Source organism: Anser brachyrhynchus (assembly GCF_964034855.1).
Source record: "Anser brachyrhynchus genome assembly, chromosome: 12".
Classification (NCBI taxonomy): Eukaryota; Metazoa; Chordata; class Aves; order Anseriformes; family Anatidae; genus Anser; species Anser brachyrhynchus.
The window spans coordinates 2,874,492-2,894,630 of NC_137707.1; the positions used below are offsets into that span (position 1 = coordinate 2,874,492).

A 20,139-nucleotide genomic window follows, 5' to 3' on the forward strand; every position below is an offset into this window, starting at 1 on the left:
ACGTAAAAAAAAAAAACCCGCTGGGGGGGGGGGGGGGAAGGGGGACGGTTTGGATAGCGCCGTCTCGTTGGTCCTGCGGCCTTCCCGCCGTGCACCGCGCTTCCGGCCCGGCGGCTCCTTCCGGTGGCGGCCCGGCGTAGAGGACGGTCGGCAGGTCGGAGGGGCGGCGGCACCGGGAGGGGACCGAGGGGGCTTGGGGGGGGCCCGGGGGGGTACGGAGGGGATCGGGGGGGCACGGAGGGGCCTTGGGGGGCCGCTCGGCACCGCCCCGAGTGGGTCCGCCCCGGTGGCCGCCGGGGGAGGAGGGGGGGGGCTAGGCCTGGCCTACGGCTGAGGTAGAGCCGGGGGTGTGACGTCGCGCCGGCGGTGTGACGTCACGCCCGCGTGACGTCACGCCCCGCGGTTGCGGCAAGGGCGAAGGTGGATGCTGAGGGGCTCCGGGGTGGCTCGAAGGGCACGGGGAGTACCGGGACCCCCGGCGGGGGCCGGGGACGGGGGGGGGGTCGGGGCTGAAACGCGGGGCCCTGGGCTGGGCGGGGAGGGGTTCGGAGCTCAAATACGGGGGCCTGGGGTAGGCTTGGAAGGGGTCAGAGCTCAAATAAGGGGTCCTGGGCTGGATGTGGAAGGGGTCAGAGCTCAAATAAGGGATCCTGGATTAGGTTTGGAAGGGGTCAGAGCTCAAATATGGGGTCCTGGATTAGGTTTGGAAGGGGTCAGAGCCCAAATACGGGGTCCTGGGCTGGATGTGGAAGGGGTCAGAGCTTAAATGCAGGCCATCAATGAAAAGCAGAGTGGGAAGGGGCTCATCCAAGCGTCTCCTCGATAACCGGGAGCATCAGCGCTGCTCTGCAGCGTAAAAATGGGCTACCCCTGAATCGACTCCTCTATAGGCAAATGCGGGTGGGTTTTGTTTCTAATTCGTGCGCTTGGTGGCCTCAGCTGTCGGTGATTTGCCCGCTGTTGTTTCGTCCTGGCAGGATGTTGGCTTCAAGGGCATTCAGCCTCATCGGGAGAAGGGCCCTTTCCACCTCCATCTGTGTGAGGGCCCACGGGCACGGTAGGTGGCACTGCTCCGTTTTCAGTACAGACAATAACAGGAAGAATGTAAAACGCAGCCGTTAGAAATCCTAAAGCTGAGGGGAGCTTTGTGCCAGCTACAAGCTGGCTCCCGGCAGCAAGCGAAGCCGTACGGGGTGCTGTGATGTTTTCTGGAGTGCTCTCTCTGTGGCGTTTCCTGACGCACCCGCAGCTGGGGGGCGGGTGGGGAAGGATGTGGGATGGCCGGGGCTGGTGGGGCTGCTCCCTTGCCCTGGTGGAAGAGAGCTGCTGGAGCGGCGCCCGTGCCAGCAGGTGGCATCGCAGAGGTGCCGGTGGGGGAGCTTTGTCTTTTCCCTTCTGGGTTGCTTAACTGGCATCATCTTTGTTTTTTTTTTGTGTTGTTTTTTTTTTTTGTATTTTAACTAGTAAGAGGCGTTAATGTAGGAACTGAAAGCTTGATTCTGCGTCTCTTCTGTTCCCAAACGCAGCCGGTGTTGTCAAAGCAGAGGACTTCAGCCTTCCAGCGTACGTTGATCGTCGTGATGTTCCCCTGCCCGAAGCGGCCTTCGTAAAGCAGCTCTCCGCTCAGCAGAAGGCTCTGAAGGAGAAGGAAAAGGCCTCCTGGACCGCTCTGTCCGTCGATGAGAAAATTGAACGTAAGTCCTGAAATGACCTCGCGGCCAGCAGCGCCCTGACCCAGCCTGCTGCACGGTCCTGGCCCGTGGCTTCCTGCACACACGGCCCTGGCGTGGCTCCAGGCTGCTCCGCTCGGCTCCTTCGCGGTCAGACTGCAGCCACGAAAGAGCTGCGTTAATTTTGTGCTAATTAACCTCGGGCGGAGGTGAGTGGAGGTGAGTGGTGCGTGTAGCTGGTGTTCTCACGCCCCTTGGTAGCTGTTAGGTGCCCCAGGGCACGTAGTGTGATTCACATAAGGAGCTTAGTGGTATGTCAAGCTCAGCCACGTCTTCTTTTTCCTCCACAAAATCCTGATTGTTCCTTTATTGCCATCTTGTTACCAACAGGCTGAAAAAAAACCCAACCCTTGTTGATAACAGGGTGTAATCCCGTTAGTCAAACTGAATAAAATGAACCCCGTGTGTTTTAACGGAGGACCTGGGAGCAGCGCAGCACCCACCTGCGTCCAAGACAGGAGGTGTAAAACCCTCAAATGTTCACAAACACTTCCTAAAGCTAATGCTGCTCTGAACTCCAAAGTCTCGCAGCCTTTTAAACGCAGGCATTCCTGCTCAAATTGTTGGAGGCAGGGAGCTGTGTGGTAACTGGTCGTACTGGGAATTGGAGGCAGGGAAGGAAATGTATTTCTTCTTCCTCTTGGCCTGTCATGCAACCTTTGCACAGCCACATAATCGTATATAAAGAGACCAACGCTGTCTTTGCTCATGAGAAATACAGAAATAACGTGAAACGCAGCTCATTTACTTTGGCACTTCATCTTTGCAGGAAAAGGCCAGCTAATTCTGACACTATTTTAACATCCCTGCCATTTCAGACCTCTTTAGGCCTGGGTTGCCTCCCTCTAGCAGGCATTGTGTTGCCTGCAGGTTGCAGGAAGAGTAAAAAGAAATGATTTATTTTTTTTTCCTCAGTGTACCGCATCAAATTCAACGAGAGCTATGCAGAAATGAACAAAGGATCAAACGAATGGAAGACCGTCCTCGGTGGAGTGCTGTTCTTTCTTGGCTTGACTGGGGTCATCCTCATTTGGCAGAAAATTTACAGTAAGTGAAGGCCGAGTGGCGTTCTGTCCTGGCTCGAGAGCTCAACTGGCGTTTGGTGTAGAAAACTTGCCATAAATTGCTCAGAGTTTCAAAACGTTGCGTGGAACAGCTGTGCAGGTGAGCGCGTGGCAGCTGCTGCTTGTTAGCCTGTGAAAACTCAGCTCTGGGGTTGTGACTGAATGGGTACAGGTGGGTACAGGGTGAAAATGTTCAGAAAGTCGGCTCGTAGAGAGGTAAAGACAGTGGAGAGAGCTTTGGAGGAAAGGGAAGGGAAAGAGCAGCAACACATTAACAATCCCAGACCTTCCCTCTCTGTGGAACCCGCTGTTGCAAGAGCTTATTGCCTCTCTGGTAATAAACATTTGGGTTTCTGCCACGTTCGGCTTCCCTCCCAGCCGAAGATCCTGCCACGAGGGAGCCCTCCAGCAGCCGTGGGGCAGCGCTCGCGGTCGCATGGGGCTTTAGCTGTGCACGGTCAAATTTAGGAGGAGGCTCTTATCTCGGTTCTCTGGCTTGTACCGAGATGGGAATCTGCTGAGCCGAATGCTTCAAAAATTGAACTTAGGGAGCTTAGGTTTGAGTGGGTGATGGCGTACACGTGGTCAGCGTTGATTGTTTTTTTGGGGGAAAAAGCGTCTTGTTAGCAAAACTTGTACCGCCATCGCCAACTCGCTCATCCCGCCTTTGTTCCTCTTGAATTGCAGTGTACGGCCCCATTCCGCACACCTTCTCCGACGAGTGGGTGTCGATGCAGACGAAGAGAATGTTGGACATGCGAATTAACCCCGTGGAGGGCCTTTCTTCCCAGTGGGATTTTGAGAAGAACGAGTGGAAGAAGTGAGGCAACTCAGCGGAACCTGCCCTGCTTGAATATGAAATGATTCCATCACCTGCGTGTGACCTCGTTGCTCATGTACTGGAACAACCTCTCCACCTAAATAGATGATAATAAACTTCTGGTTAACTTGAAAGTTTCCTTTTATTGGTCTGCAGGTGGGAATTTGTAGTGCGGCGTGAGGGGGAAGGGTTTCTCCAGGTAGTCCTGTCATGGCTGGTGTGTAGACAGCGTTAATTGGTTAAAGGGAATGAAACACTCGTGTTTCTTGGGGGAGATGAATGAGGTGAAAGTTTGACAAGTTTGTTGTATTTGAACCATTGAAAACACTTCAAATGGTCAGAATTCAAGCAGCAAAATGTCACTCAGCTCTGCAGGGGGATGTTGTTGAGCGTTCAGCCCAGACACTGCTTTTCTGGGGCAGGAATAGGTTCCTGGGAGGAGTGCTGCCTGTTTCCCCACCTCTTTAAGGCCGTGTTTCTGGGATACAGCCAGGAGTCACGCTGCAGAGGCCTGAGCTACATGTAAGGCAAGCAGATCCCAGCTGAGTGTGCCATAACAGCTCCAAAAATAGCTTGTCAGAGCTCCACGAGGCAGCGGTGTGGATCAGAGTAGGGCCTGTGGTGGAGATACTCCGCTCCTCCTCCCTGTGAAGGGAACCTGGTTCTATATTCCGGTTTTTCTCCACCACTTTTCCTCCCCCAGCAGCAGGGGCGGGCTGCAGACCTCGCCGTTGCCCTGTGCAGGCTCCAGTGAGAGAGAGAAGAACCAGCTGCGGGTCGGCCAAGCGCGGGTTGAGGTGGTGCAGAGGTGGTGCTCAGAGGGGCCGGCTGAGGGCAGGGAGGCGAGCGCCACCCTTTGTGGGAGCATCGCGGGTCTCTTACTGAGCGCAGCGGTCCGAACGAGCCCTGCTTTGGAGCTCAGACGTGGCTCAATGTTTTCAGGGCCTGAGCCACGAAGGCTGGCGCCTCTACTCGCTCTGCTCTGCCTGTGGCTGCCAAATTTCCCCCTCCCTTGGGCTACCCACCGACGCGTGTCCTGGCTTCCTGCAGGCACGCTCCTGCCTTTGGCTTTAAAGCCGCCTCCAAAGATCAAACCCATTAAAACGAGCTTTGGCTTCAACCTCCTCGTTTCCTGGTTACGGGGCTCGCGTGGTTTTCGAGCTGTTTAGCTGCTGCAGGGGGGGAGCCTGGGGACCTCCACGGCTCCTGATGGCCCGGGGGGGGCTGGGTTTGGAGGAGCGGGGGCTACGTGAGGAGCTGAGCTCCCCTTCGGGATTCTGGAAGATCGCTTCTGTGAAATGTCTGTGTCGGAGCGCAGAGAAGCGTGCTGCAAAGAGGGACGTCGGGAGGGTGCCTGCAGCAGTGGGAAATGATTTTAGCTGCTGGGCTCGGGGAGGGGGGCTGCAGCCAGGAGATGTCCCCCGGCTCGCGCTGCTGCCACCCGGGGCCACCTCGGCTTCGCCTCGCCGTGGATTGCAGACTCACGATGACTGCAGGGGTTTCTCTGTACGAGCAGCTTGCTTTTTTCCTTTTTTTTTTTTTTTTCGTTCTTTATATCGCCTCTGACAGGCTAGCAGCATTGATCTGGGGGATGGGTGCTGAGCTGCCAGAGAAATCTCCTTTGAGAAGCGATGTTTGGAAGCGTGTGCTGGGATTGTGAGCTCTACGGCTCGTCCTACCTCCCTCGCTGCAAGGAGGGGGAGATGGACTCACCCCCGCGGCCGTCCCAGCGGCGTGCCGTGCTCTGCTTTTTTGAGGTGAGCGCCTCGTTCTGCATTCTCATCCCATTCCCGCGACTGGGAGGAATTAGCCCGACCGGCAGAGAAATCCTGCCGAGCTCACCGCTTGCACCAGCCCGCAGCGCCCCAGAACGAAACCCGGCCCCGAGCTGGATGTAGCCCGTGGGGGATATCGCGGGGTGCCCTGCCAAGAGGGGTGCTCCGTCCCGTGGCTTTGCGGGACGTGGGGGCTGCACGGGGAACCCCAGGCGTCCTCTTCTTCCCTCTCCCCAAAACACTGAGCCTCTGCAAAAGCCCTGGCGAGCCAGGGAGTCCGGAAGAGAAACCTGAGCCTCGCCGCAGCCCCAGGTCCTTATTTCATCCTCCCCTGCCCCGCAGCAGCCGCTGGCCCCGGATCCCTTCGCCCAGAAGCGTGGTGGCGAGGGGCTGGAGCAGCTCGCAGCGGGTGAGCGGGCTGAGTTTGGCGGGGCTCCGCGCGCTCCCCTCCTGCGGTGGGGCAGGCTCCCCCCATCCGGGATTTTGGGGGTGTTTCTTTGCAGGTAACCCCGGGTACCGAGAGGCCGCCTGAGTCCTGAACGTGGGGAGAGAAAAACCATGGGGAGCGGAATGAGCAAGGTACTGGGAGGACTGGGGGGTACTGGGAGGTACTGGGCAGGGCCCTTTTGTGTTATCGGGGGATGCCACAGCGGTGCCCTAAGCACATCCATTTGCACCTTCCCTTTCTCATCCCCCCTTAAAACTTCAAGCACTTAAGACAGGGAATTTTCCCCATCTGTTTTAAGGCACTGATCCCTGTTTTACACCCAAGCGAAGAGCTCAGTGCCTCCGGGTGTCTAAAAAGCAGCCGCCGGCTTTTGATGCTCGTCCTCTGGGTGGTAATGCCGCGGCACCAACATCCTCGGGGCTGCTGGGGGTCCCAGGGGGTGTGCAGGGAATTTTTCCTCCCCTTGTCACCACCGGGACGTATCCGTGCCCGGCTGCAGGGTGCTGTGGATGGGTAAGGAAGGGCGGTTTTGCTGGTGCTTGGTGCTCAGGGCCGGTGGAGGGGATCGATTTCTGTTTGTAGCCTTAAATAACTGCTCGCTGTGCGCCTCGTCCAGTTTAAAATTAACCTTTGGGACAGCAACGCTGCAGCGCTCGGGGTAAATTAAAGCCACCCTTGAGCCCTTTTTATCCCTCCTGGGTAATAAGGATGATAATTTCTCTCCATCCATCTCAGCGCAGCTCTCGGTACGCGGAGCTGCCGCGTCCTCCAGCGCTGTCCTCACTTCACGTTTCCCCCCCCAGGGTACGAAATGACCCCGTGCGTGGCTCATCGGGTTCGCTACGCACCGTGGGCACCCCTGGGGAGCACGGGGAGGGGACCAGGGCAGGACGAGGAGCAGAGATGCTCCGGCTGTCACCCGGAGCTGTTGGGGAACCTTCCTACGGCCTCTCCAAGCGGGTTTCTCCTGCCAGAAGGGGGCAAAGGAGCCCAGCTGGGAGCCAACCCTTCCTTCCCGTGGGTTGTCGCACTCTGTAAACACTCCGAGCCGCCCCTTTTTCTCCTTCGTAAACCACGGCAGAGAGCTGGAGATGAAATCCGTGTACTCGAAGGCACTCGCTGCAACATCTCGGCCAGAAAATAATCGGAAATATGCCGTGCTTTTGCCCATCTGTCCCCAGCTGGCGGAGGCGACCTTTGAAACCATTTGCAGGAGGAGGTTGCCGTAGAAAAGAGAAACACAACCCGCTCCCGGGGTGATGGGTGTCCCTGCTGGAGCTGGTTTGGGACGAGCATTTTGGGGGCTCCAGCCCCCAGCGGTGCCTTTCTGCCTGCAGTGCATCCGCAGGGCCAAATACAACAAGCCAGAGGCACCCCCGCGTCCATCTCTCTGCTGAGTTTTCCCCAGCTCTGTGCTCCTGGAGGGGTTTTGGAGGGGCTCAGCCTCTGTTGCCTTCCTGCTGATGAAGGTGACACGTTAATTAAGTTTCTAGTTTAATGTTATTTGGGTGCGTTTGCTGCCAGAAGCCCCAGTCCTGCAGACGCTGGCGACGCGCACGCTCCTGGGCGATGCGCAGTGGGTGCACGGCAGCAGCTGGGGTTTAGGGCCTTGGGAATAAAGAAATACGGTGTGGCACGTGGAGGGACAGCTCTGCTCCTTGTCTCCTCGCAGGTGGTCACGGGTCTCTACCTGGGGAACATCCGCGGTGAGTGCACGGCCCTGCGAGTGCCAGCTGCCCCCAGGGCATGGGAAAGGGACGTCTGTGGGGTCCCCACAGCCAAGCGATGAGGACCCCGCTGGCTGGAAACCTCCCCTGTGTTTCAAATGGCCTGGCTTGGGTTGGAAGGGACCTTAGAGATCATTTAGTTCCAACCCCCAGAGAGGGGTTTTGCCGAGACAGTATTTACAGAGGGGCCAGCACCTGGCTTAGGTTCCATCCTGCTCCAGCGGAGGAATTAGGGCCGTCCTGGGAGCACTGTGCCACCTGTTTTGGGTATTTTTCACCCAAGGCTGGCCTCCCTGCATCACACGGGGCCGGGGGCGACGGCCGTGGGCTGCGGCGAGGGCTCGGCGGAGCAGCTCGGGCAGGAGGACGAGCTCTCACGCCCCGCTCCCGCTTCCAGACTCGGAGGACGGGGCCAGGCTGCGGAGGCACGGCGTGACGCACGTCCTCTCCGTGCACACCGGTGCCAAGCCGGTGCTGGAGGTGAGCCTGGGGGCCCGGGGGGGGACCTGCACAGCGAGGCTGGGAGGTGGCAGCCGGTGCCCAGGGGATGGGTGTCTGGGGCATGGGTGCCCGGGGGATGGGTGCCCGGGGGATGGGTGCCCAGGGGATGGGCGCCCGGGGGATGGGTGCCCGGGGGATGGGTGCCCGGGGGACGGGTGCCCAGGGGATGGGTACCCAGGGGATGGGTGCCCAGGGGATGGGTGCCCACCTCCCGCTGCGTGGCGGTGGGACGGCGACGCTGCCTTGGCACCGGGCGGTGCCAAATTGCGCCCAGCGCTGGGAGCCGGGTGGCTGCGGACCACGGCTGCCTCCCGGCAGGATTTTGAGGAGCTGGGCAGGTGGAGGCCGGGGGTGCCCGGCCCCGCGGTGCTGCCGTGGGCAGGGGCCACGAGAGGGCGGCGGTGCCCCGCGCACGGCAGCGCCGGGGCCGCATCCAGCCCCGGCAGCGCAGCCGGAGGCAGGACGGGGTTTTTGGGGAGCCCCCGGCGTTGCTGTGCTCCCCCTGCCCCGGGGCAGCCTGTGCAGAGTACGGGGACCCCCCCTCGATCCGGGACTCCCACCCCACGCGCTCTCCTTCGGTGCTGCTGTGGGTCTGCCGTTGGGTTTGGGGCTGAGAAACAAGGATCCCTAAAAACGCAGCGGTGGGAGGCAGGAGGCAGTCCCGTCCCGCTCCCTGTCCCCAAGGTCCTGGTGGCACAGGCAGTGTTGCAGCGGGCAGGTGGAACCCCTGGGTGCCCCCACCCCGTGTGGGGTGGCTGTGGTCCCGCAGGCAGGGCAGGTGAAAGGGTCTGAGAGGGGAAACTGAGGCGGGGGGGGGCTGCGGGGTGGGCGCAGGGTGCTCGGCCAGGTCTGTGCGTGTGGGTGAGCCGGTGCACACATGAGGATGAGCGACCCTGGGGGGCTACGTTGCTCTTCTTGGCGTGGATCTGTGCGGTGTGCAGCCGGAGCTGGCCTTCGTCCCGGCCCCAAAATCCTACCGCAGGCAACGGGGACGGCTGGGACCCCGCTCTCCTGGGACCACCGAGGGCGAGTGCCACCCTTCTCTGCCAGGCAGCCCCAGCTCAAAACAACACCTCGAGCCTCTTCCCCGTGAAGGCGTTGGGTAACGGGGAGAGGAGAAGGAAGATGCATGAAACGGGGGCAGAGGAACGGCTCGCCCGGGGCCGGGTGGTGCAGCTGGAGCTGCTGGGGCGCAGGGCACGGCCAGGCGGGCAGCAAACCGCACGGGCAGCGCGCAGCGGGGCTGGAGGAAAGGGGAACAGGAAAAGCATGGTGGGTTGAGCAATGTGTCAATCACGGCCCCCGGCCGGGGACCGCAAACCCCAGCGCTGTTCCCATGCGTGCAGCCCAGCTTCCCTCCCCGCGGCGGGATGGGGGCACCCGGGGGGGGCCCGTGGGGAAAGGGGAAAGCCGCTGGGAGCCCAGGTGGGCTCTGCGTGCGTGGCTTGGCGTGGTGGCTTTCCTGGCACGGTGGCTTTCTCCAGCACGGTGGCTTTCCTGGCACGGTGGCTTTCCTGGCATGGTGGCTTTCCTGGCATGGTGGCTTTCCTGACATGGTGGCTTTCCTGGTGCAGTGGCTTTCTTCACCTCCCCAGGTGCCGGGAAGCCGCAGCCCATGGTGGCTCATCCCATGAAACCTGCTGCCGTTCGCTTGCTCGCGCCCGCGTCCCAGCTGCTCCCCACCGCGGCCGCCTTTCCCTGCGCGCCGGGGAGCCGTGGTTTACCAGGGGATGAGGAACCCGGCTGGCGTGCCACGGGGAAGGGCCGGGCATGCGGGTGGCACCTCGGCTTCATCCCGCGGGGACGAACGCAGGAAGGGTGTTGGGATGGAGGGGGGATGCTCGGAAAAGCCCCCGCGCCCTTCTCCTCGTGACGTGGGTCTTTCCAGCCTGGGAATGTCCCCACGATGGCTGCGCCTGTCCTGCTCTACCCTTCACTCCTTCCCTTTGCTAATTACCTTAGGTAATCAGCTTTTTCCAGCCTTCTCCTCTGGCCTGGGCTGGAGGGAAGCGAGGGTGGCTTTGGTTCGCAGCGAGATGAGGATGGGGATGGGGCAACCCCTGGCACGCTGGTGCTCAGCCGTGTCAGCCCCGTCTGGCAGGATTCCCACCCGTTTTGCTACCAAAAAAAAAAAAAAAGAAAAAAAAGAAAAAAGCAAAACTCAGATTAAAAGGGGCTAATTTTAGCTCATAACAGGGAGGATCGAGGAAGCGATGTCTAGCTGACCTACACCGACGTGCGGCGGGGTGATTTATTGTGTATTAAATTAGACCAGGAGGAAATAACTCATTGATGAGGGTGACCTCATGAGTGCGTGCTCGCACACGTTGTCCTGCCGGGGCTTGACAGCCGCCGGAGGGGGAACGGGGATGGGGCTGGGGCTTGGGGAGGCTCCCGGGCATCGCTCGGTGCCCTTGGGTGCCTCTGAAATGCGGCTGGGGCCGGCCTGGTTCCTACCTGAAATTACAGGGAAGAGCTGGGGAAATCCTGCCTCTGAAAAATCCTGCCTCTTGAAAATCCCGTTTTAGGCGGTTTTACCCCTAGAGTCACCTACTCCAAGGCTCACATAGAAAAAAAAAAAAAGAGAAAATGGATGATGTTGTGGTTCTCCAAGGTGTTTTATTGCCGTAACTGCCTTTTTATTGCAGGACATGACCTACCTCTGCATCTCGGCCTCGGATTCATCCAGCCAGAACCTGTAAGTCCCCGGCACCCCCTTTGCCTCCCAGGGTGGCGTTTTGGTAGTCGTCGGTCAATAAAAGTCCAAATTCTGCACAGTGTACGCTCGGATCATTCACGCTGCCAAAACTTCGTTGGTGCTGAGCTTGGTGAAAGCCACGGCTCGTTCTCAGGCACTTAACGGTGTGTGTAGGGCCTAAATCTGATTTTCAGTGTGTTTGCAGTCAGTAGATTTAATTTTCCACCAAAAATCAGAATTATTCCATCAGGCGGGGCTTGAAATCGGAGCATGCTTCGTTGGTGTGGAAAGGCAACGATTTGTATCAATTATGCAATGATTCGTGTCGCTCTCCCGGGTATTTTCCTTGAGAGAGAAATGAAATTTTTATTAAAACGAGTGATTTCCCCCGTGCAAAAGGTAGATGCCCGTAACTCCTTTAAGGATGCCCTCGAGACGAGGCGGTGCCGGGGCCGTGCTGGCTGCAGGCACTGCTTGCCGCCCGCTTTGGGCAACAGGCACCCGAGAACCGCCCCGCTGCAACCAGAAAACGGGTGACTTTGGGGAATTTATCTCGCCGATCCAACCCTAAAGGGGCAAAAGGTTCCCGTGCCGTGGCTGGCTGAAGCCCCGTTTGTGGAGGCGCTGCTTTCCCAGCTCCCTGGGCTCCGCGCCGCGTGCGGGATTCTGCTTGCTCACGCTCCCGCTGCGCAGAAAGAGAAGCTTTACAAGAAAGCCCTGCCTCAGCAAGAACAGGGGGGTTGGGGTTATTTTTTTTTTTTTTCCCTCTCCTTTCCTTGCTTTGCGTTTGTGGCACGTCTCCCAAAAGGGGACAGAGCTGGCTGCCGGAAGGAAGGCTTATTCAGGGAACTATTTTCTGCTCGTCGGTTTGTGCCCGGGGTTTCACAACCCCGGGGAGCCTGGCGTCCCGCGGGGCAGCTGCTCGTGACTCGGGGCTCGGCGGCTCTCGGCGTTACCGCTCCCGTGGGCTGGGACCAGTTGAGCTCTCAACTGGGTGACCGCCTTGGGAAGAGCCCCCTGGAGGGGTGAGGACGGAAGGGGGGGGTGGCTGAATGTGGTGAGGACGTGAGGATGTGCCCGCCACCAGCACGTCCCCACAGCCAGGTGCGGCCCCGCTGGTCCCGGTAAAGGGACGAAGAAGAGGACTGGGATTTGGAGCCGTGCGGGTTGAGTAGGCAGTGCTGGCACGCCCTGGGGGCTGCTGGCTGCTCTGTGAGGATGAGGACACGAGGAGAACCCCCCCGGGACACGCTCTGGGCCAAGAAAAGCCCCCGCTGCCCAACAGGAGGTGCTTCACTGCCTGCGGCGGTGGAGGAGGAGGCGCGTCTGTAGCCCACAGGGAGCGGTGGATTTGACATCTCCTTCCAGGGCCAAGGAACTAAATATTTTTATTATAACCACAGCTTCAGAGAATAATCCCCTGTGTCTCCTCCTGTTGGGTCTCGGGCGGCAGAAACCCCTGCTATTTTTGAATATGCCTCGGGTTGGCTTCTTAGAAGGCACCCGAGCCCCGCGCTTCCAGAGAAGGGCCACGAGCATCCCCGGCGGGCAGGCAAAAGGCAGGGGGGGAGTTTTGGAGGGTTCAGCCTCGCTCGCACCGGGGGAGCGGCTCCCGGCCCCGGAGGGGGGTCTCAGGAGGATGCCGCGGGGGCGAGAGGCGAGCCGCGGGGGCTGGCTCGTGCCTGAGCTTCTGAGAAAGCAGGAAGGCTGCGTGGGCGCTGCCCCGGCCCCGTCACGCGGAGGCAGCGGAGGAAGTCTGGGACCCAGCACCCGCGACGGGGCTGACCAGGACCCCGGGGGCTTGGCGCGAGCAGGGCCAGGCGGGATTTGTTGCAGGCGTGTGTCAGGAGCCAAATGAGCAGCTCTGCGTGGGCTCTCCCCGAGGTGCTCTGTGTCCTCGGAGCAGCCTGCAGCATGCCGTGCGGGAGGGATGAATATTGCCAGAGCCTTGTAACCCTCCCGCGCACACCCGCCTCTAATTCATCCGTGTATAAAGAGCGATTTTAACCTGTTTTCCACCTCTGGGTCTTTATGCTCTCAGCAAAATGAGTGCCGCTCCTGCTGGCGAGCACCCAAGTGAGGGCTGCAGCTCAGCAGCCCAGCTCCCAGGTCCCTGCCCCTGCTTTGTGCAGAAAACCCGCTGGTTAGGGTCAGCGCGCTCTGGTTCAGTTCTGGCTCGGTTTCTGGTTCCTGGCAGGTTTCAGGAATGCAAGCAGCCAGCCAGGGCGAGCCCTGGCACGGGCACCTCTCCCCTGCAGGGTAGTTTTAGCGCTGGGGTGTGTGTCCCATGGGTGCTGGGGGGGGACTTCGCCCCGCAGGCAGAGCCGCCAGGTCCTGCCCGGGCTGGGTGAGCTGGTGGCATCACCCTGCTCCATCCCAGTGCCTTGGGAAGAAGGAAATCCCCCAGAAAGCCTCTCAGGCCTTTTCCTTCCTGGCTGATGAAGACCGGTCCCTTCCTCTGGCAGGGGAACCCGCTGCGGCTCCCATCCTGCGCCGGCCCCAGGGAAATCCTGGGGAGGACTGCGGCTGCCCCTGGCCTCACCTCGCTGCCTCTCCCCCTGCAGGATGCAGCATTTCAAGGAGTGCATCAAGTTCATCCACGAGTGCCGGCTCCACGGGGGAGGCTGCCTCGTTCACTGGTGAGAGCCTCCAAACGGCCTCGATGCCCCGGTTTTTGGGGGGAAAAGGGTCGCTGCCGGGGGAGGTGCGGGAGGGAGGGAGGGTCCCCGGTGCTCGCCGGGGCTGTGCAAGGCTTGCGGGTCTGGGAGGTGGGGGTGGGATCCCAAAAAGCATCCTGGGGGTTGAGCATCACTCGTGGCAGGGAGGGAAAGGAGATGAGGAACGGCATCAGGGCAACGGGATGGCCCACGCCCCGAAACCTGAGCGTCCAGAGATGGACAGGGCAGGGGACACGGGGAAGCGGCCTGCCTGGGGCCACCAGGTGGGACGGGCACATCCAGTGCCACAGCGCCCATGAGGCTCCATCCCCTACCCACGGCCGGGCAAGCATCCCCGGCCCTGGGAGGAGGCGCCCCATGGGCGTCCCTCGTCGTGGGGCTCCCGTGGCGGTGACGCCTCCTCCCTGACACCTCTCCCTCACCCGTGCCAGCCTGGCCGGGGTCTCGCGCAGCACCACGGTGCTGGTGGCTTACCTGATGACCGTGACCGACCTGGGCTGGGAGCGCTGCCTGGCCGCCACCAGGGCTGCGCGCTCCTACGCCAGCCCCAACCCCGGCTTCCAGCGGCAGCTGCAGGACTACGAGAGGACCCTGCTGAAGGAGGTGGGGTCCGCGCGCCCGCGCGTGTGCGCCTCGCTGGGAGGCACGGGGCGGCGGGGACCTCGTGCCAGAGGGTGGGCTCCGCAGCTGGGGCTCCCCTTGCGTGCGTCCGCGGGGTTTGCAAATAACCACGGCTGCTTTGCCTGCAGCACTTGTGCGAGCAGCCCCAGCCAGCTGCTTGCCCTTTGCGCGTGCTATTTATTACCTGGGGGGGGGTTGTTTTTGCATGCATGCAAAAAAAAAAAAAACAAAATGTGCCTAGGCATTACGCGAATGTGCTTGAAAAAGCTGCTCAAAGCCCCGGTGCTCTTGTTTTATTCAGGGTGCAGCTAGGGCACGGTGGAAGGGGGCACGGAGGTGGTGCTGAGCTGGCACCAGGAGAGCACGGGGCAGGCGACAGGAGAGGGGGGAAGGCTCCTGCAAGCAGCCTTGGGAAGCCTTGGGCGTCCTGGGATGTGGCAGGGCATCCTCTGACAGCGTGCCCCCTGCTTTTAGAAGCAGCCAAGAGATGGAGACATCAAAGCGATGATTAAAATAATTCTTTCTCCTCTTCTAAACGAGGCGCAGCATCGGGATTTAGCGGAGCAGCACCCTACAGGGTGGCGAAACCCCGATGTCCCCGTCTGCTGTGGCCCAGGGCCACCACCCAAGGACAAGGAGCGTCTCGAGGGGATTTCTCTCCCCTCCTCCCAGGCCGGACAGCATGTGACAGTGGCCCAAGCGTCGGCCCCTTCCTGGCCGGGGAGCGGCGGGCGCCGTCACATGAGGGACGTGGCCCTGCGGGGCTGTCACCGCTTTGCAAAAACGCCCGCGGAGCTGGGGAGAGTGGTCCAGGGGATTGCAAAACCCCCGCTGCTGGAGATTCCCTGCAGGGCTTCCCCCGGCCGGGCCAGCGCTCCCCAACCCTGCCCCGGCCACGTCCCAGTGCCCGCTGTGACACGGGGCTCGCCGTGCCCCCGGGGGCTCCTCCTGGCCACTTATTCCTCCTGCTCCCCAACGTTTGGGTGGCCTCAACAAACACCCCTTGCCCTTCCCCTCCCCTTAGAGGTCACGTTTTCTTTGGGTTTGGTTTTTTTTTTTTTTTTGCCTTCTTGAAGTTTTGCTGCAAACGTTTCCCGGGAAGCACCAGCGGCTGCGCCAGGCTGCGCGTTCGTGAGCCGAGGGGTTTAAAAAATGGCATTTGCTTTGCAAGGGCTGCCTTTTTTTAAAAAAAAAAAAAAATGCTGCGTTCCCTGTGATGGCTTCATCTGGGGTGGCCAAGGCTGGGAACTCTCTCGTTGTCCAGCCCCAGCTGGGTTTTAGCAAGGGGAAGCGCCAGGATTTTAGCGGTGTGGACGGGAGAGAGGGCACAGACCTGTCCCCCTGCCCCGGGGTGTCCCCAGGTGCTCGTGTGCCACCACCGGGCTGCCTCCCGGCTGGGACGGGTGCTCCTGGCCCCGAGCACGGTGGGTTTCGGGTTTGCGGTCAGCGCTGGAGGGGCTGGGTGCTGAAAGCCAGCACCTGGCAGCACAGCGGGGCGCTTCCTGCTGCGCCCTGCTGGCTCCGTCCCTCCGAGCTGGCCGCTGGGTGCCAAATCTCGGTGGCCAGGCTGCTCCCCCCTGGGACCTTCACCCCTGTGGGTGCTTCGTCACCACCAGCACCGCGCACGGATGCGTGCCCCTCACCAGTGCACCACAGCCCGGGCTGCAAGGCGCGACGATCTCTCCGTGGGCACCCAGTGGCTGTCCCGGCGGTGCCTCAGCCCCGGTGGCCCCCAGCTGGCTGCAGAGCAAGCAGGCAGCTCCAGGCGCTGGCCAGGAGGAGGAATCCAGTCCGGCCTCTGGGACATCCACCCTGGGAAGCGCCGAGGTTCCCAGCCGCTGGTTTCTAGCGAGGAAGTCAGCGCTGGCCCCCACCCCGAGCAGCAGCGGGGCTTCCTGCCCCCGGCGCGCAGCTGCCGGTGAGTCCCGCCGCCGGGGTGAGCGGATTTGGGAAATCCAGACATTCCCGCTGGAAATCCCCCCTGCCCGAGCTGACTTTCCCCAGCTGCAGGAGCGGCCAAGCCACCGGGGTTGCTCTCAGGCTTTCTCCTGTCTTTCCCCCGATCCCAGGAGGCCGGAGCCCCACTGCTGTTTGGGGGCACCTTGTCTGGAGGCATCGAGGCCGGGGCACGTGGGAGCTGCCGGCCCCCAAAACCGGGGGTGTTTTAACAGCCCCCTGCCTCCCTGAAGCTGACGCCTGTCCCAGTGCTCCCAGCTATTGAGTGCTGGCCCTGCTGGTGGCACCCATGGGTGCTGCCGGGGGCCGGACGCTCCACCCTTTTCCTCCTGCAGCTTTCCCATCCCTGCCTGCAGGCTCCGTGCGCTTTGCGGAGCGTTTCGCACCGCTGGGCACAAGCCAGCCCTCTCTGGCCGCTCCTCCCCGTGCGCCCTGCTCGCTGGGTGCCTGCTCGCTGCGTCCCCGCTCCTTTTGTCAGGCTCCGAAGCTGTTCTCGTGCCCGGGGCCGCAGGCACGGCGGCTCCAGCTGAGCTGCCCTTCCCTGCCCACGCTTCTGGGCACAGATCCCGCAGCTCCGTGCCGCGGCGGTGTCGGGAAGCCTTTCCACGGGGCCATCTCCTGCTCCGAAGCCGCCTCCGGATCTCCGCCGGGTGCCAGCTGGCCCCGGGCCACCCGGACACCAGCGGAGCCTCTGCGGGGACTGGAGGAGGGCTGCGATGAGCAAACCGCTCTGCAAACAGCCCTGCACAGCCTGCAAGAGCCGACCTGCCCGCGGCGTTTGGGGCCGCGAGACTGGCCTGCCCCAGCGGGGAGAAAGCGTGGGGACGCTTGCTTTCTGGTAACTCAGCCCCACGGGGAGCTGAGCAGCTTCCCGGCAAGGGAAAGTGAATGAAGCTGCCGGAGGCTGCAGCACGGTGGGGGGGGAAAGAAACGGGGCTGCTGCCAGCTCTGTGGGCCTGGGGTGCTCCGAGGGGCTGGCTGGTGTTTGTGTAGGGCTTGGTGTCTCGTACGATGTGTGCACGCTGCATGGCGTGGCAGCTCCTGCAAAACAGGGACCGGTGCCGTGACCGTGTCCTGGTTGGGATGCCCTGCCTTGATTTAGGGCTTTGCAACACGCTGGGGTGGGGGGCGGCACAGCCCCCTGTGACCCCTGCACCCCGCCTGGCTCTGTCCCAGCAGTACCGCGCCTGGATCCACCGGGACTACGGCAGGAACCCCTTCAAGGACCAGGAGGAGCTGCAGCGCCTGCTGGCCCTGCAGGAGCAGGGGGAGCCGCAGAGGGGGGGGCGCGGGGAGAGCTCCTGGACCACCCCCCCAGCGCCCACCCCCCCGCTGCCCCCCAGCCGAAGCCGGCGGATGAGCAGATGAGCAGCCAAACGTTGGCCCCCGGGGCTGGCAAAATTCGGTATCCACTTTGCCAGATGCCTGCGGGGGGTTGGGGGGGGTTCACAGCACCACGGTGAGCCCAGCCGAAGGGCTGGAGCTGGGGGGGGAGCAGGACTTGCAGCCCCCCCCTTTGGCTGCTGGCTCCGCGTGGCTCGGTCCTAAGGGATGGGTGGCATTGCCCCGAGCTGAACCCACGGGGACGGGGGAAAACTCCCACAGCAAACAGCATCGGGCTCCGTGCCGGAAAAGGAAAAGCTGCCTTTGCTTGGGTTGGATTTTCCTGCTCCAGCCCCGCCGCTGGATGAGGTCCGTCCGGCATTTCCTCGAGCTCCCCGGGGGAAATGGGGGGCTGCTGGACCTGCCCGGCCCCGCTTTCCCCTGCAGCCTGACCCCGATGTTCCCGGCTGCAAAAGAAGCCGACTGCTCACCACGTTGGGCGCTGGTGCTCTCCAGCAGCCTTTTTAATTCTGGAAGGCTGGTCGTGCCTTCCTTGCCTCGGGCCGAACTCATAATTCACATTTCCAAAATGCAGGCTCCTTGCCTGCTTTTGGCCAGGGGAGCAGCCCCATGTGGGGGCCGTGCAGGGCTGGAGCTGCTCCGCTCTGCCTCTTGCCCACCGGTCCCAACGCATGGGAGGAATAAATTGTTCCTGAGCTAAATTTTTCCTGTTTTCCATGAGGGAGAGCCTCACCCTGTATCAAACCCTTTCCAGGGTCCTTTTCGCCCCGGGCCTTTATTTGCTGTGGATTTCCAGCCACCCCCCCTCTGTCCATCGACACAGACGCTCTCTGTCCCAGCAGCCCAAAACGTTGAAATCTTCCACGCCATCCTCTGTATTTTTTTTTCCATAATTACTTTGCTTAGCTTCTAAAAAATATCTGTTCTGCGATCTGTTCTGAGAAAAAAAAGAAAATGCATTTAAAATATTTCTGGGAATTCCCTTAATGACAAATTCTGGGCACTGGAGTCTCCGAGGGTGACAAAGTCGGGGACAACATGCCAAGACTGTCCGAAAGGGGAGGCTGATTAAAACCGTAGGAACGGCTGCTCCTGCCTCCGTGCGTTACTGCTGGGAACAGAGGGATGGATTGACACAACCGCTGCACCTGATTTCCATTTTCTCCACGAAAACCACCAGAAAAATTAAAATTTTTAAAGACCTGCTGCTCAGCCATAGCATGCGGGCTCCTGGGAGAAGAATTCTTTTTTTTTTTTTTTTTTTTTTTCCCCCATTTTTTCACACGGAGGATAGGGTTCATTTGGCTGTCTGATATCCTAAAGCTGCCACGGTTCGTACGGGGGGGGGGGGGGGGGGCTGGTGGGAAGCTGAGCAAACCTTGTAGGTATGGCCTTTAGCGCCTCAGATAGCATTTTAGGAAGCAGAAAAATGGAACCGGGGCGCAGGAAAACGAGAAGAAAGTCGGTTTCTGGTGTCAATAGGAAGTCATCGGAGATACGAGATAAGCAGAGATTAGAGGTGCAGTAGGTGCGATAACCTCCGAGCCGGCGCCGCGTGCGGCCCTTTCAGCACCCGTCCCGCGGCTCCTCATCCATCCCACGGACATCCCGGGGTCGCAGCGTTTCCCCCAAATCGCCCCGAGCTTCGGGAACCGCAGGGGACGCCCCCAGTAACTGCAACCCCGGTGGGGTATTGCCCACGGCGGCTTCGCAGCAGCGGCTGCTGCCCGCAGAGCATCTCCTGCGCCCGGGACGTGCCGGGACCGTGAATTCCCAGGTGATCCCGGACCCCGGTGACCCCGGACCCAGGTGATCCCGGACCCAGGTGATCCCGGACCCAGGTGACCCCGGACCCAGGTGACCCCAGACCCCGGTGACCCCGGTGACCCAGGTGACCCCGGACCCAGGTGACCCCGGTGACCCAGGTGACCCCGGACCCAGGTGATCCCGGACCCAGGTGACCCCGGACCCCGGTGACCCCGGACCCAGGTGATCCCGGACCCCGGTGACCCCGGACCCAGGTGATCCCGGACCCAGGTGACCCCGGACCCAGGTGACCCCGGGCACATTTTCCCCTCCTGGCCCACGGCAGCAGCACCAGCGGTGGCCGCGGCCCCGCTGCCGGTTTTGCCAGCCCCCGTTGGTCATTGCCGTAATTCTCCCAGGGTGTCGTTGCAATTGCTTCCACGCTGCCCCTAAAGCCAGAGGGGGGGGGGGGGACACACCGGGGGCCTGTGCCTTGGCCCCGTATTTTCACGCCCCCCCCGCCCACGTTCCCCATCCCTCTGTCTCCCCCCAGGGCCAATTTTTTTTTTTATTTTTCCGAGAAATGCGAGCGTGAGCTGGTAATTCCCCTCCCCCCCCCCCGAAAACCCCGAACCCTCCGCGGGCAGGCTGCGGGAGCCGCCGGGGCCTGGCGGCTGGGTGCGGGGCCCGCCGGGGCCGGGATCGCTATCGCGACAGCGATCGTGACAGCGACCGCGATCGCGATAGCGAGCGGGATCGCGGCCGGGACCGCCATCGCGGCCGAGATCGTAACCGGGATCGTGACCGCAGCCGCGACCTTGACCGGTATCGTGACCTCGCCCGCTATCGCGACAGGGATCGCGACAGCCCCGCTCCCCCTCCCGGCGCCGCCCCGCTCCGCCCCGCTGATTTCCCGGAAAGGCGCGCGCTTCACAGAAAGCTGCGCGAGCCGCGCGCGCGCCCCCACTGGGCGGCCCCTCATTGGGCGGCGGGGGGGGACGGCGGCTCCCCATTGGGCGAGAGGCGAGGCG

At 61.6% G+C, this 20,139-nt stretch overlaps 2 protein-coding genes across 4 annotated transcripts; both read left to right on the forward strand.

The window, feature by feature from the left end:
* The first annotated feature begins 73 nt into the window (after positions 1–73).
* COX4I1 (cytochrome c oxidase subunit 4I1) lies at positions 74–3,748 on the forward strand. The gene is made up of 5 exons (XM_080552237.1): positions 74–154; positions 978–1,057; positions 1,527–1,694; positions 2,646–2,777; positions 3,482–3,748. The coding sequence occupies exons 2-5, from the start codon at positions 979–981 to the stop codon at positions 3,616–3,618; spliced, it is 516 nt and encodes a 171-aa protein (XP_080408363.1). The 5' UTR covers positions 74–154; position 978; the 3' UTR covers positions 3,619–3,748.
* Positions 3,749–3,895: 147 nt separating this feature from the next.
* LOC308176474 (dual specificity protein phosphatase 22-A-like) lies at positions 3,896–19,273 on the forward strand. 3 transcript variants are annotated; one of them, XM_080552221.1, is made up of 7 exons: positions 3,896–5,968; positions 7,510–7,543; positions 7,962–8,044; positions 10,714–10,763; positions 13,328–13,402; positions 13,873–14,044; positions 17,195–19,273. In XM_080552221.1, the coding sequence occupies exons 1-7, from the start codon at positions 5,948–5,950 to the stop codon at positions 17,384–17,386; spliced, it is 627 nt and encodes a 208-aa protein (XP_080408347.1). In that variant the 5' UTR covers positions 3,896–5,947; the 3' UTR covers positions 17,387–19,273. The 3 variants fall into 3 exon arrangements, with proteins under 3 accessions (XP_080408347.1, XP_080408348.1, XP_080408346.1); XM_080552222.1 differs by having other exon boundaries at positions 17,198–19,273; XM_080552220.1 differs by lacking the exon at positions 17,195–19,273 and adding an exon at positions 14,609–16,304.
* Positions 19,274–20,139: the final 866 nt, after the last annotated feature.